Here is a 15412-nt window from a genome sequence, read left to right as displayed (position 1 = left end):
ATTCAAATATATATTATATATCTTGAAAATCTGTAATTCCTGAGTAGAAAGCACCATGTTAAAATATTTTTGTAAAAAAAATTAAATGCCGTTATGAATTAAGCCAGCATATAATAAGATTTGTAAGGTCCTGTGTTTGATACCTATTTTTTGAAGTGATATTCAATACAATAGAATTGTAATACATTAGAAATAGTAGAGTTTGCCCCATAGAGAGAAGAGTTTGTATTAGTTTGATGGTATACTGGCTGCCTATGTAACCATAATTTTCCTTTAATGTTGAAAATAATTTTTCTTATTAAAAGGTTAATTCTTTACAAAGCCCTCTACCATTTAATGTGGCTTCTTTTACATATGTAAATGATGTATATAGGTATGTCAAAACATGGGTGCGCACTGCAAAATAGGGAAGTTCCTTTTCTGGTAGACATGAAACTGTTAAAGAATCACTTAATGTTTTCTTTCGATGGAAATGTAAAACTAAAATAATTGTTTGTGTGTGTGTAAGTGTAATTTATGTCCTAATTAGCTGCCTCCCTAGACCTTCACTGGCATAGTTAACGGAAACTAAAAAGCAAAGAGCAGGCCAGGGGCGGTGGCTCACGCCTGTAATCCTAGCACTTTGGGAGGCCGAGGTGGGCAGATCATGAGGTCAGGAGATCGAGACCATCCTGGCTAAAACGGTGAAACCCGATCTCTACTAAAAATACAAAAAATTAGCCAGGCGTGGTGGTGGGCACCTGTAGTCCCAGCTACTTGGGAGGCTGAGGCAGGAGAATGGCTTGAACCCGGGAAGTGGAGCTTGCAGTGAGCCGAGATCACGCGACTGCACTTCAGCCTGGGCGGCAGAGTGAGACTCCGTCTCAAAAAAAAAAAAAAAAAAGCAAAGAGCAAATGTTTAGGATTTTTGTCATGTACATGCTTGTCACTGTACATGCTTGTCACTTACAGTAAGAATGTTATTATCCCCCTAAACAATGCTGACAACACATGTGTTTCATTTGTTAGACAATTTTTATCCGTGGCTTGCACAAAAAAATAAATCTTTATACATTACTGCCAGATTTTGATTATCAAATATAAGCATGTATAAGTGTGTAATTTTCAAAGCGTATCTAAAACATAGGATTTTTAAAAGAGAGAGAAGATAATTCCAAGTTGTGTCTCAGTCTGTGTAATATAATTTCATTCATTAATTTATCCATGTCACTTTAGAGGCATTAATGTAACAAGCATATTGCATTTAGAGTGAAACAGATTATGCATCAACTAAAACACTGGTACATGACCAAGCATGTTAAATGTATGTTCATATTTTTGTTACAAAGGAGTGGATATGGTGTTTATTGGTTATGGAAAGGATTGGGAAAAAAACTGAAGAGACAGTAACATATTATTCTCATTAATATTAGTCTCAATAATTATATATCTTGTCATTTATTTTATTACATTATGAGTGGATGTGTTATAGTAAGACTATCTGATATTTATTATTAATACTAATCATGAGCTAGCTACAGTTCTATATACTTTTCATGCATAAATTAATTTTATTTATACATTAATTCATTAGTTATAAATAGAACTAGCATGTAGATTTGTACTGTTGACTGTAGTTAACTCAAATAAATACAATAATTTACATGTCATCAAGTGATCAAAAAAAGTAGTAGTTAAGAAAGTTTTGAAACCAACTTAATCTACTTATTTAGGTCAATATTTATGAAAGAAAGCTGCTTTGTGCCTTGCCAAGAACCTGCTATTTTGTCTTAATAAAGATTTAGGTCTTTATTTGTACAACTTTGTACAACTGAGGTGCAGACGCCACAAGAATCAAGCATGTTTTGAATCTCCTAAGATTTGGTGTTCAACTGTCACTCTTCAGCTCCTTGCTGCCTGTACTCTTCTGTGCAAGGCTTCTGTGCAGTAGCTACAGTGGAATTGCTACCTACTGCTGTGAAGTCAGCTCTACAGTTAATGAATCTAATGAATCTACAGTTAATGAATCTGAGGTGTACTAATCAAATATGTTTTCTTAACACAGTGATTGTGCTATGTATCACATACCTTAATGATCTAACAAGCAACTTTCTTTAAACATAGGTCTTTTTTATACCCTCATTTTTGTTCCATAGGGGGTGGCCATTAAAAACATCTGACAGACAAGCAGTTCACCCAGTTCCCTGCTGAGATTAGTAAAATTAGTAGTCATGGAACATCAAGGACTTTTAGCTCTGCAGGAAGTAGTTTGAATCAACTTATTTTCGGAGCTGGGGGTAGGAAATTTAAATTTTTATTTGGATGGCCCCTCATATTTTCAAAACAGCATGAAAAAAATTCACACACCTAGCGTTTTATGTAGTTTAAGACGTTCATTCATTCATTCAAACAGAAACAGGGTCTCATCACTCTCTGTTGCTCATGCTGGTCTCAAACTCCTGGCCTCAAGCAGTTCTTGCACCTTGGCCTTGTAAAGTGCTGGGATTACGGGTGTGAACCACAGTGCCTTGTCTATTTCTTAAATTCTATGAATATTTGAAGTGATTCTATGAATACTTCCTGATTTTCTCTTCAGGAAAAAGGAAGTCTTTAGACTGGCAAAGTCAATATCAGAATGCAAAAGTATAGTATCTCATCTGGGTTTAGAAGAGTACATATCAAACTAGGAAACTTAGTATACCATCTTAAGTATAGTATCTCATCTGGGTTTATGAGATTACAAATCAAACTAGGAAACTTATCTTAAAAATTATAGATTTGCAAATTTCAAAGAAAGCCGTCTTATTTAATTGATGTATTGAAATTTATAACTCACCTTTCTGTGGAATAGTTTCTGTAAATTCATGAGAAAGAAACAAAATATCAATTTATAGTAGTTGATGGTGTTATAAATCCAGAAGAAGCTCTATAACATTATAAAAATCAAGATTGGTTGCTCACATTTTAGAGTACCAAAGGCAGCAAAATGATGTAATTTACAAATAATAAATCTTAAACTGTTGATAAACCAAACTCTGAAGTATTTTTAAAGAAGTTTATTCTAAGCCAATGAGTGACCATAGCCCAAGGAACAGTCTCAAGAGGTCCTGAGAAAGTGTGCCCTGGGCATTGGAGTTACATTTTAGGGAGACAGGAATTGTAGGTAAAATCAAATCAATACATGGAAGGTGCATATTGGTTCAACCTAAGGAGGCAGAGTATCTTGAAGCTGTGAAAGGGGCTGGGTGGGGAGTGGAGGAGGTGCGTGGCTTACAGGTTGTAGGTAGATTCAAAGATTTTCTGATTGGCAATTGGTTGAAAGTGTTAAGCTTTTTCTAAAGACTTGAAGTCAGTTTAGAAATAAATGCTTAAGATAAAGGGAGTGGTTGTGGAGGTCAAGGTTCTTGTTATATAGATGAAGCCTCATAGGTGACAGCCTTTAGAAAGAATAGATGGTAAATGTCTCTTTTCAGACCTTAAAGTTGCCAGACTCTCATTTTTAAAATTTTTTATATTTTTGAGACAGGGTCTCGCTCTGTCACCGAGGCTGGAGTACAGTAGCGCAGTTATGGCTCACTGCAGCCTCAAACTTCTGGGCACACCACACCCGGCTAATTTTTTTTGTAGAGATGGGGTCTCCCTGTGTTGCCCAGGTTGGTCTCAAGCTCCTAGGCTCAAGGGATCCTCCCCTGTTGGCCTCCAAAAGCACTGGGATTACAGGTGTGAGCCACCGTGCTCGGCCCAGACTCTTCATTTAATCTCTTAGACCCAGGAAAGGCCTAAAAAGGGGAGGCTTGGCCACATTAATGGAGTTTCTGTAGAGGTGCACGTTCCCCACACAAGAGACTGCTTTGCAGGGCCATTTCAAGGTATGTCATATAAATATATATTAGGGTAAAATATTTTAATTTCCTTCAGGGACTGCCATCTGTCATGTTGATGCTATGGTTGAAACTTAGAGTCAGATTGGAACTTAGAATCTTATTGCCACAAATAACATGTTTCATCAGTCTTATGACCTCTATTTCAATGTTAACGTTGGTTAGTTATGCTTACAATGACTGCGCATATCCAACCTCCCTTTCTGTCATGGCTGGGAATTCAGTTTTTCAGGTTTCTCTGAGGTCCCCTTGACTCAGAGGGGGTCTGTTAAGTTGGTTGCAGGGTCCTTAGGATTTTATTGTTGGTTTTCAAAACATAGGGTGATGAATCTTTTGTAATTTTCTATAATTATCTTTATTCATTTTTCTTTCATCAAAATCAAGGTCCTATGACATTGTGTATTGGAATTTTTCGGGCCACGTTTGTAGAAACGCACTGCTTTGTTCTAGCAGAAAGAGTTTACCCAGTCAGTTCTGAAGATTTGTGTGTTACAGACACAATGAATGGAATTTTGTTGCCCTAATTATTTTAATATAGTGTTCTAAGATTCCTGGTTCCTGCAAATGCTTTGAATCATAAGAAGCATTTTTAGACTTAGAAGAGTGAATTTCAAAATGTCATTTACATATTTTTAAATTCACAGTTTCATGAGCACTGATACTTTTATTTCCAGGAAGAAAATATGTACCTGAGGAAAGCCATATTTAACTTGTCTTTATGAGTCATTGGTTGAGTATGTAAAATGTGAATTTTTCTTAAAGTCTTTTATCAGCATATTATTACGTTTAATTTGAAATTGGGTCCTCAAGCAAGAGTTTCATGTTTTTTCCCACATATTTTTATCTGGTTTACTGAGCAGTCTCAATGCAGTGGGGATATAACACAGAATGATTTTATATTTCTCCAGTCACCCCCTTCCTCCGTGCCTTGCCACATCTCCCATTCATGTTCCTTTGTGATATCTTTGGCAAATTCCATAGTTTTCTGGCTAGCTTTTAGTTTTTAAAAATCTAACGCGTCAGTGTAAAACTCCAAGTTCATATCCTTCCATTGCAAGCCATTCATTTTGGCTCCAGAGAGTTAGAGGAGGGAGAGTGTACATTGATCTCTTTCACTCCTCATCTCACTCAAGCATATGTATTTGTGGTTGGTGGGGTCAGAGCTTAACCTGGCTCTGAGACACCTTCCTGCACACTTTACGTCTATTTCATGGCTTTACTGCTCTGGAGGGTTAGAGGGTGACTAGGGTAGAGGAAGCTGCTACTTGTCCTGGTTTCCTCCACTCCTGGTGGCCTCCATTGTGCTTTTCCATGTACACCATGTCCATGTGTCTTGAGTCAGTGGCCCCCTCTGGCCCTGAGGGACAGCCACGTTTTCTTTGGGCTTTACCAGTGGTTTGTGCTCTGACCTCCTCTGTTGGTGAGTGTTACTTTGGCTGGCCTGAGTAGCCCCTTGGCTTCTGCTGGGATTCTCTCATGCTCTTCAAGGGCCATGGAGTTAGGAAGTGATCATATCTTCCTTTTTGTTTTTTCAGGTACACTACCTACCTAGGACTCCTTCAATAAGTTCTCAGATACCTCCAAGCCCAATTTCTGTATTTTCATATGCTTCTAAACTGCCAGGGACATACAGCAAAGTCTGTCAAAATTTCTATTCAAAAAGGGCCTACAGTTTTGGTTCTCAGCAAGCCTCCCACCAGGGAGTGAAATGTCAGCCTCCCATTCATGCAGGTATTCCCACTCTCTATCAGCTATTCTCTTAGAGCTACCCACTGGCTGGAAATACTGTATTTCTCATCAGGCTGACAATCCAGATGATTCCCTCCTGATGCACCACCACCCCATCCTTTGTTCCTTTGTGTGTTCTTTGCGATTGGGCCAGTTGTACTGACTTTTACAAGGGGGTTCAGGAGAAAGCCTAGCCCTAAATGTTGGCAGCTCTCTAGAGCTTCTTTTGGTTTTGGCCATGAGTCTTGGTGTCAATTCTAGGCCAATAGGAGAAAGTCTCACTGAGATTAGGTTCTTTTGTGAGTGATAAAAAGCCCAGTGGCTTAAACAATATAGAGATTTTTTTTTTGTCACTTAAAGGTCCATAAGCTTGCAGGCTACAGCTGGCATGATGGTTCTGTTCCATGAAGTCCTCATGGACCCAGGTCCCTTCCAACTCACTACTCTCATCTAGGTTTTGGCCTTTGTCCTCATGGTCAAGATGATAATATCTATACTCCAAAGAGCAGATTGGCAAAATGGGTAAAAAAGAGCAAAAGGCACGCACTTGAAATCTCTTTTAAAAGTTTTCAGGAAGCTGCCACATAATTCTTTCTTTTACAGTCTACTTAGTCATATGGCCAGTTGCAAGGGGGCCTGGGAAATATGGTCTTTGTTCTGAGCTTCCAAGTGCCTGGCTAAGAATTACTGTGGAAGAATCTTGGAGGACAACTAGCAGTCTCTGTCACATCATTGGGTGCTGTGACATCTTTGGAGCTGTGTGCTAACTTGCACCTTTACATTTATCTTTCATATATGAGTTATATATGTAAACACACTAATATTGAATGTCTGTAGGACACAATGTTTTATTAGTACTTGCAGGCTTCGCAGTGAATTGTATACAGGTGAGAGAAAAGTTATATCTCTCATTAATGGTATCTGAGTCACTGATGGAAACGAAGTTTAAAGTTTATTTTTTTGACTGCAATTGTCCTATTTTTGTCCTTTCTAGTTTTCATTTCTCTAGGAGAAAGAATAGAGCTACATTAAGTCAGCTGACATAGAAGTGTGTTTACTGTCACTGTATATTTAGGAGATTGTCATGTCTTTCATACAGACTTTCAGTTGGTGTCGAAAGGGTAATTATATTTTATTAAATTTTAAAAGAGCATGTTTTATAATAGCACTATATCAGACATAATAGTTTAACCATGCCATAAATGGTTGTGAACTGTTGCTATTATTTTGGTGTCAGCATTTATTAGCTTTTACATAAACCTGTTATGTGATAAGTTTCATTTTTCCCCTTATACCTACTTGCTGCGTAGTAAACAACACTTCCACATTCTTGAACTCGTATACATTGACTGAGCTTTTAATTTGCTCAGGAAGTGTAGGATGGTGAATTAGAACTGTTGTCAAACCTTTTTCCCCAAGGTTAACTTGGTAAAAATATTTTTTATAACAAAATCTTTATAGTACTTTGGGAATAAGCCTTTTATGTTGGCTTGATTTGAGCTCTAAACTACTTTTATAGATTCCCAGGAGGGAGTTTCCCTACCTCCAGGGAAAATGATGGCCATTCTTAACAACCCTACTGGTTTAAAAAACTTGAATTATTAAGCCATTAGACTAGGGCTCATATTGTAATTTTCAGTCAGATACATATTATACATGATAAAATAAACGTAGGCCATATTCTGCAATAAAAATATATGGACATTATGCAGCAATTAGAATAAAACCCAAGACAAGGAAGTAACTCAGGTATTGAATAAAAACCAAGACAAGGAACTAACTCAGGTATGTGTTTTAATTTTCTTCCTCACAAATTCAAGATTTTCACTTAAGCCTTTATCCTAAATCTGTACACATTTAACAAATTGAGCAAGTTATAGCTAATAAAACCAATTTTCTCTCTAATATAATAGGAACCCTATTTTATTCTATAGGCATATTTTCATTAATTTTATTACAAAAGTGATGCCCTTTTTACTTTATTAGCTTACAATTTTAAAAACCTGGAAGTTTTTGACGGTGGATAAATGGAAGGATGGAAATTTTCTTAATAGGAAGATGGACTCAAACTCTTCCCCCATGTACCCTACCTCTGATGTGGAGTGTCTTACATGTGGCTTTAATAATGGTTAGTTGTATTTAACTAAATGAAAGATAATATTGTGACCATTTTATTTTGGTCTGCACATTACAAATCATTTCAATGTAATTCAATTTGATTATAATGTCACAATTTCAAACAGAACATGATATAGTGATATATATTCAACAGTGGTTTTGTAGGGACTATATACTGTAGAAATAGAAGAGTGTCAGTACCAATTATGTGGCAGTCACATACACATGGAGTCAAAGAGAGAGAAAATTCAGGTTGACAAAGTAACATTAGAATCAGATGAACTTTGACTTAACGCTTATGCTTGAGCCCTTTATGGATCATGTATTATAAAAAGCTGGACTTGAAAGATAGGTATAGTATTTAGTTGTGAATTTTTCTACTAGCTATAATGTAAAAGCACTTTGCATAGCATTTCCTAAACTCCCTTAAATCCTCAAAAAGACTTAAGATGGAATTAATAGATTCAATTCAAGTCCTAGATATTGAAGGGGTTCAATAAGGTTTTAAATATTTAAAGTGTGTTCTGTGTAAATTATTTGAATTTTCCTGAAATCTAGACCCTTTAAAAAAGGACCTATTATATCTTGTCCCCTCTGAAAATGGTGTTCAGTGGATTGCGTGTGTTCTGTTATAGGTTCACTACTGTGATAGACAAAGTGGCAAAGAGTGTGTGACCTGTCTGACATTAGCCCCTGTGCAGATGACTTTCCATGCTATTGGAAGCTCCATTGAAGCCAGCCATGATCAGGTATAATGCCACTGCCATTTTGCTGTGTTATGGCCCAGCTCGGAAATGGAAGGCCATCAAAATGGAAGCTATGTGCGCACATGCAGCTTTGCTTTCCTTAGTACATTATCCGCTAGCACCATCTACTAGACTTGAAAAATCAAAATTGTTTGTGTTGGGAAATTGATATCATAGTAGGTTTAAATTATTTTAGACTTCTTGTTTGCAGTTCATTATTATTTTAAATATAGAATTATTTTATAAGAAAGAAATAGTTGTCCCACAGGTTATTTTTATCTTTAATAGTTATATATGAGAGGAAGGGTCAACAAAACAATACAGATAACACTGGAGTCTTGCTGTAATATACTCATTTGGCTCTGTTAAAAAGAGTTTTGTATTATAGAATGTACAGTGATGCATCACTTAATGACAAGGATATGTTGTGAGAAATACATCATCAGGTGATTTTGTTGCTGTGCAAGCATCACAGAATGTACTTACGCAAACCTAAATACTAGAGCCTACCACACACCTAGGCTATGTGGTAAAGCCTCCTGCTCCCAGGCTACAAACGTGTACAGCATGTTACTTTGCTGAATACCATAGGCAATTGTAATGCAATGGTATCTGTATATTTAAACGTAGAAAATGTACAGTAAAAACATAGTGTTGTAACCTTCTGGGAGCACCATTATATTTGTGGTCTGTTATTGACCAAAACGTCATCATGCAGCACGTGACTGTATACAGAACAACTGTGTAAACTTTCAGAACCATCAACTTAGTCCCATAACTTGGGATATTATTAAAATAAAGTTCCAGTATTGTTTTTACTTTTAAAGGTTTATTTCTGAAATAAAGCTAAAAATCTGAAAAGTGTATTGTTTCTTAATAAATTCCTTTTATTGTTTAGATAGCAGCTTGAGAATACATCCTGTTTACAAGAGAATACATATTTTTCATTAAAATAATCACCTTAATGTCCTAAATCACAGAATTTCTGGCTTGGAGTCAGAGTAAATAGACATACATGTTTTCTGTATGACTAACCAGTTATGCTTTCTAAATTAACCATTCATGTACAGAACAACTATAATCCAGCTTTATATCCGTTTTTCAGTAAATTTGAGGACTTCTAATAGTCTTACCTAACTAATCTTCTTTTCTTCTATCTCACTAGTACCTCTTGCTTGGAAAGAATAAATAGTCTATCTTCTCAAACTCATGATTTGTCATTGCCCAACTCAAACAAGACTTTGGAAAACATTCTTAAGGACATACCTTTCTAGTTCACGATGTCTCTGATATTGTTTGTTTCCAATCATTATTCATTCATTGGTGGGGAAGTATTGTGATATTTAGGGAAGATCATGTAATTGGTGGTCAGAAAATCTGAGTTTTAGGAATGAACCATAGTATAGGTTTGCTGCAGCTACCTGGACGGATTCTGTTACTTCTTGCAACTCTGTTTCCTGGTTATGTTAAATGAAGGCGTTGGGTTATATGACTTACAAGATCCACTCCAGTGCTGTTATGATTCTATAACTGATCTTCCTGATCCAGGTTGAATGAGCCCAACCAAAAATAAACAGTTGTAGCATATTAATATGGAAAGCAGCTTAGAGACCACTCCAGTGCTTCTCAGGGTTTTACGTTGACATATGCCCTAGCTGTAGAAGAGAGTGCAGTAGGAACCTGAGGGGCATGGCCTAAATTAGCTTACAGAAGAGTATTACATTTCCTTGTATAAAGTATAAATTGACTGTGTGCTAGGTGCTAAGGATACATGAGGAGAATGTCAGACATGGTTCTTGCTCTCATGGAGCTTAGTCTAGCAACTTCACCTTTTTGAATACTGGGCATGTACAGTGTAGCTAACTTTATATCTATCTATGTATCCACTCATGGTAGAGGCAGATGTCAAAAGGAGCATGGGATACCTATCTTGGAAAGGTCTCTTCTAAGGCTGAGCAAAGAAATGAAAGAGCACATCAGTAACCCACACCTCTGAAAAGAGCAACCCACTGTTCACAGAGGTGGCATGTTGCTGTAACGCTGGAGTGAGAGTGCAGACTGGGATCAAATGCAATTTTGCTTTAAACTAGCTTTGGGACCTTGTTTCTTCACCTCTTGGGACTTGGCTTCTTCACATATAAGATAATGAGGCTAGTTCGGGCTTATGCCAAGTTCCTATGCTAAGGTACTCAAAGTTCAGTTTGAGTTCACCCATATGACAGCTTTACAAATTAGAAAAAACAAGTGCCTCTTCCTCAAGGCATTTTACTGCCGTCTGACAGAAAATTTTTGTAATAAATCCACAATAACTGCAGTGTGAAGGCACCCCATTGAGGTGTGCAGTGTACACCTGCATGACTGTACATAGTGGTCTCACTATATCTAACTGAATGTCAACTGCACTCAGTGATAAATTAAGACATTTTTATATTAAAGCAAATACAATTTTATAGATGACAAATTTGCATGAAATTTTAAGATAGAAACTTTCGGGAAATGTGTTGATGATGGTCAAATTGGTAGATGAATAAATGACTGGAATAAATGATGGACAGGAATAATCATCCGGTACATCAAACACTATTGCAGTGGCCTAGGAGGTGCAAAGTGGGTGGTGTGATCACTGCTCCTGTCTTGTTCTTGGATAATTGGGCTCCCTGGGGAAGGGAGACACAAAGTAAATCCCCACTTCACACCCTCTGGCTTTTCTACATTATGTTGCCATTACCTTCTCCCCAACCTAAGGGTCTGTCTAAGCAAAAGGTACTCCTTCACCGTAGCAGCATCAACTTGATCTCATAAGTTGGAAAACTTGGACTACTAAATGCTTTTTCACCCATTAATTTGTAAATGCTAGTAAACAGGGAAACATTTTAAAGCAAGAAAAATTGTAATCATTTTTTTAAAGTTTATATTCATAATCTATTTGGCCCAATGCAGTTGACCAAACAGAATTGGTATTCTGAGAAAAAAAGTATATATATGAAATTTGGGAGTGGTCCTTCTTATGAAACTCAGGTTGTTCTTACCTGTGTGGAAAACAAAGGCAAGATATGGAAGAGCTCTCTAGACTTGAGCCTTTATAGCTTATCTTCTTATTTTTTAAAAATGTGACTCTAGAAACTTAGTGAAGTGGAAATTGAATACATTACCTGGTGCATTCACTTGCTGTATTAAAGGGTAACAGGACAGAGACTGTTAATTGAAATTTCTCTATCAGAAGTTGATATGGATATGCAAAATGATCAGGGGAAAGATTCAATACCATCTATATGCTGATGATGTCCAAATTTATGGAACTCTTTGTTCCCTGCATCCCCCTACCATGCCTGCTCCTCCCTACCATGCCTGCTCCTACCTCTTCTGTCCTTTCCTCTGTCCCAGTGAATGTTACCATCATTACCTTGTTGCTCAGACCATCCTTGGAGCTTTCCTTGAACCCCTAGTCCCCCTCACATGCTACACCTTGTCCCAGCATCTCTTCCTCTAAATTATGTCTCTGACCTGACTGCTTCTCACCACCTCCAATTTTACCATTCTAGTTTAAGTCACTATCATTTTTAACCCAGATGACTGCAGCAGCCTCTAAATTAGCCTCATTTTTTCTACCTTTGTTCCACTCTCTTCTTTCTTTCACATATTATTTTGAGACAGAGTTTTGCTCTGTCACCCAGGCTGGAGTGCAGTGGCACAATCACAACTCACTGTAGCCTCAGCCTCCTGGGCTCAGGCAATCCTCCCACCTCAGCCTCCCAACGTGCCGGGATTATAGGTGTGAAAAATTAATCTGATTACCTTACTCAACTACACAAAACCTTCCAATGGCTTCCCATCACACCTCCTATAAAATGCAAAAAATTTAGCCATGGCACACAAACTCCTATATGATTTGGCCCCCTCCACTTCTCCAACTTCAATTCCTACCACTTTCCAGTTCATCAGTTGTGTCCCAGGCTCACTGGCCTTATTGTCAGTTACATGATGGTTGGTGAAAGAAACCATTCGAAAGGCTACATACTATAGATTCCATTTATATGACATTCTGGAAAAATCAAAATTATAGGGTTAGAAAACAGATGAGTGGTTGCAGGGGCTAGGGGTATGGAGAGGGATTAACTACAAAGTATCATGAGGGAATTTTGGGAGGTAATGGAAATGTGTTACATCTTAATTGTGGTGGTAGAAGCATGACTGCATTTGTCAAAGTCACTGAACTACACTCTAAAAAGGGTAAATTTTACTGTATATAGATAATACTAGATTAAGCCTAATGTTAAAAAAAACAGCCAGATTCATTGCTTTATCACCTACTCATGCAGTCCTGATTCTGAGGAAATGTGGATGCCGTCCTCTTGCCTCTCCTGTGCTCTCTTGGTGTGTTGGCTCCACCTTGGAATGCACTAAATTTAACCCATAGCCTGGTTTCAAGCTTCTCCAAATGCCAGTGATTAGTTAAGGCCTGCTTCAGACTTTTCTTTTTTTTTTTTTTTTTGGAGACAAAGTCTTGCTCTGTCACCCAGGCTAGAGTGCAGTGGTGCAATTTTGGCTTACTGCAACCTCCACTTCCCGGGTTCTAGTGATTCTCCTGCCTCGGCCTCCTGAGTAGCTGGGATTACAGGTGCACGCCACCACACCTAGCTAATTTTTGTATTTTTAGTAGAAACGGGGTTTCACCATGTTGGGCAGACTGGTCTCGAACTCCAGACCTCATGATCCGTGCGCCTCAGCCTCCCAAAATGCTGGGATTACAGGCGTGAGCCACTGCACCTGGCCCAGACTTCTTAAAGTAATTATCAGTCTACAAAAAGTAGTCTAAGCCCATTCCTGTCTGGCTTTAGGGAAGACGTCTGTAGGCCAGAGTTTCCCATCCTGAAACTCTGAATTCTCATCCAGACAGTGGGCAGTCATTCTGGCTGGGTTTGCCTGGAGGTCCTCGTGGTGTCTTGGAGAGAATGTTTTGACATTCTCATGTTTACCTTATTCATCACAACAAATATGATATTAGAAATTCACACTCAAATTAGTTTAATTGTCCAGAACAAAAACAGCTTAAATCTTCAGATACAGATTTCTCAGCAAACATGAGCTGTGAACAACTGTGTGTAGGAATACTCCTTTAGACACTAGTGCATACAAAGGTCACTGATTTACAGTCTTAGTCCTTGCTGAGCCAATTGTCTTATGAAATTTCGAACTTGTCAGTCATTTATTTTTTAAGATTGAGCTGGTGAGGGTTTTGCTCAATATTCTTCAGCATATCCTATTTGGAAGTTGGTTGTATTGGTTAGTGTATGTTATTAAAAGCAGCATACTTAGTGATAGTTCAGGAGGGTTTTGTAATCTCCTAGCTTGATATAACTCACTAAGTATTATTCTTGACTCTGTCATGACACCCTTTCTACATGTTTCCTCATCACTTTTAGATGTTACTAAGTATCTTTTCCTGTCTCCTTTAATTACATTAGTTACCTTCTAATTACAGCCCCAAAGTCATAAACTTCCTTCCCTATCTTTGTTTTCTTTTTATTCATCTTCATTCTGATTGCATTGTCAATATCACCAAATCCCACAAAGATTGGGTAAGTAGATGTAGCTTAGTAAAAACACTATAGCTTCTAATTTCTAGTTGATAGTTTTATTGCTGCCTACCTTATTGTGTTGAGGTTAGATCTTGAACTTACTTGCTTCATATACATGAAAGAATGAATTAGTAAATCAACCACCTAACCAAGCATTAACTAGCCAATGAAGTTTAGCATATGTATATTAGTATTTACTGTAATCTGACTTCTAGTCAACAAAAGCAAGATTACCACATAGAGTAAATGACTGCATATTTCATACATTACAAATGCTCTTCAACCCATCTAAATTGAAAATATTATACGTTGAAAATGCATTTAATGCACCTAACCTACTGAACATCATAGTTTAGCCTAGCCTACCTCATTAGTTGTTTTTCCTCATGATCAAGTGGCTGACTGGAAGGTACAGTTTGCTGCTGCCACCCAGCATCTTAAGAGAGTACGGTATATTACTAGCCCAGGAGAAGGTCAAAATTGGAAATACAGTTCCTTCTGAACGTGTATCACCATTTTAAAGTCAAAAAATCATAAGTTGAATCATTTTAAGTTGGGAACCATTTGTATTTTGAATAAAAATCCAATTCTACAAGAGAAAATAAGCAAGAACCAAATCTATATGTAGTATGTTTACCATATACATACATATACATATGTGCTAGGCTCTCCATACATTATTTTGCTTAATTCTCAGAATAATGAGGTATAAACTCTAGCAGTTGTATATTTGCTAAATCACCTTTAAGGGTTTATGTCCAGATTAGTAAAATTAAGCTGAATTGTTTCCAATGTGTATGCTTTGACTAGGATTCAAGTCAGGCCTCCTAATGAAAGGACATTCATGAAGTGTAACAATTTCCAAATCTAATGAGTATTCTATTTTTGATTAAGTTCTGCTTGTAGGTTATTCTCTGATTAATTAAAATTCTCCTCGCCTGAGTCATTAGGCTGTAATGTCTTACAGCTAATGGTATTTTAGAACTAAGAAAGGGAAAGCCTTCCCACATATTACCCCAATATACATTATCACAACAATAATATATTGATTGTAGACTATGTACAGAACTTTTGCAGTACGAGATGGTCTTAAGTGATAGTATCTGTATTCCCTTGCCCTTGAGGTAATTATGGTCTAATGGAGTGTATCAGCCAGGATGCTTTTGGCTATAAGTAACAGAAAACCTGACTCATACTGGCTTAAATAATAACGAACCTCATTATCTCACATAACAGGAAGTTCAAAGGAAGGGTGAGCTCCAGGGTTGGTTGATAAAGCAGCTCAATGATGTCAGCAAGGACTCAGGTTATTCCCATTTCTTAGCTCTGCCGTCCTCCACTTCATCCTCTGACTCAGAAAGATAGCCACAGGAGTTCTCTG

The 15412-nt window shown here is 37.4% G+C and overlaps 1 protein-coding gene across 20 annotated transcripts in view; it reads left to right on the top strand.

Moving 5' to 3' along the window:
* Positions 1 to 15412, top strand: part of STAU2 (staufen double-stranded RNA binding protein 2) — a 338058-nt gene that overhangs the window by 223334 nt on the left and 99312 nt on the right. For 12 of the 20 annotated variants that reach the window (XM_063642824.1, XM_063642827.1, XM_055286509.2 and 9 more), the window contains one exon: positions 8342 to 8455. The exons of 6 other annotated variants lie outside the window; for them this stretch is intronic. In XM_063642824.1, coding sequence (XP_063498894.1) covers positions 8342 to 8455 — 114 coding nt within the window. Of the gene's footprint in view, positions 1 to 5395; positions 5646 to 8341; positions 8456 to 9617; positions 9663 to 15412 lie in introns of those variants that run through there. 2 more of the 20 variants (XM_063642825.1, XM_055286512.2) reach the window with 2 other exon arrangements.

This window comes from Symphalangus syndactylus, chromosome 7 (assembly GCF_028878055.3).
Source record: "Symphalangus syndactylus isolate Jambi chromosome 7, NHGRI_mSymSyn1-v2.1_pri, whole genome shotgun sequence".
Lineage (NCBI taxonomy): Eukaryota > Metazoa > Chordata > Mammalia > Primates > Hylobatidae > Symphalangus > Symphalangus syndactylus.
This window is presented reverse-complemented; position numbering and strand designations above follow the sequence as displayed.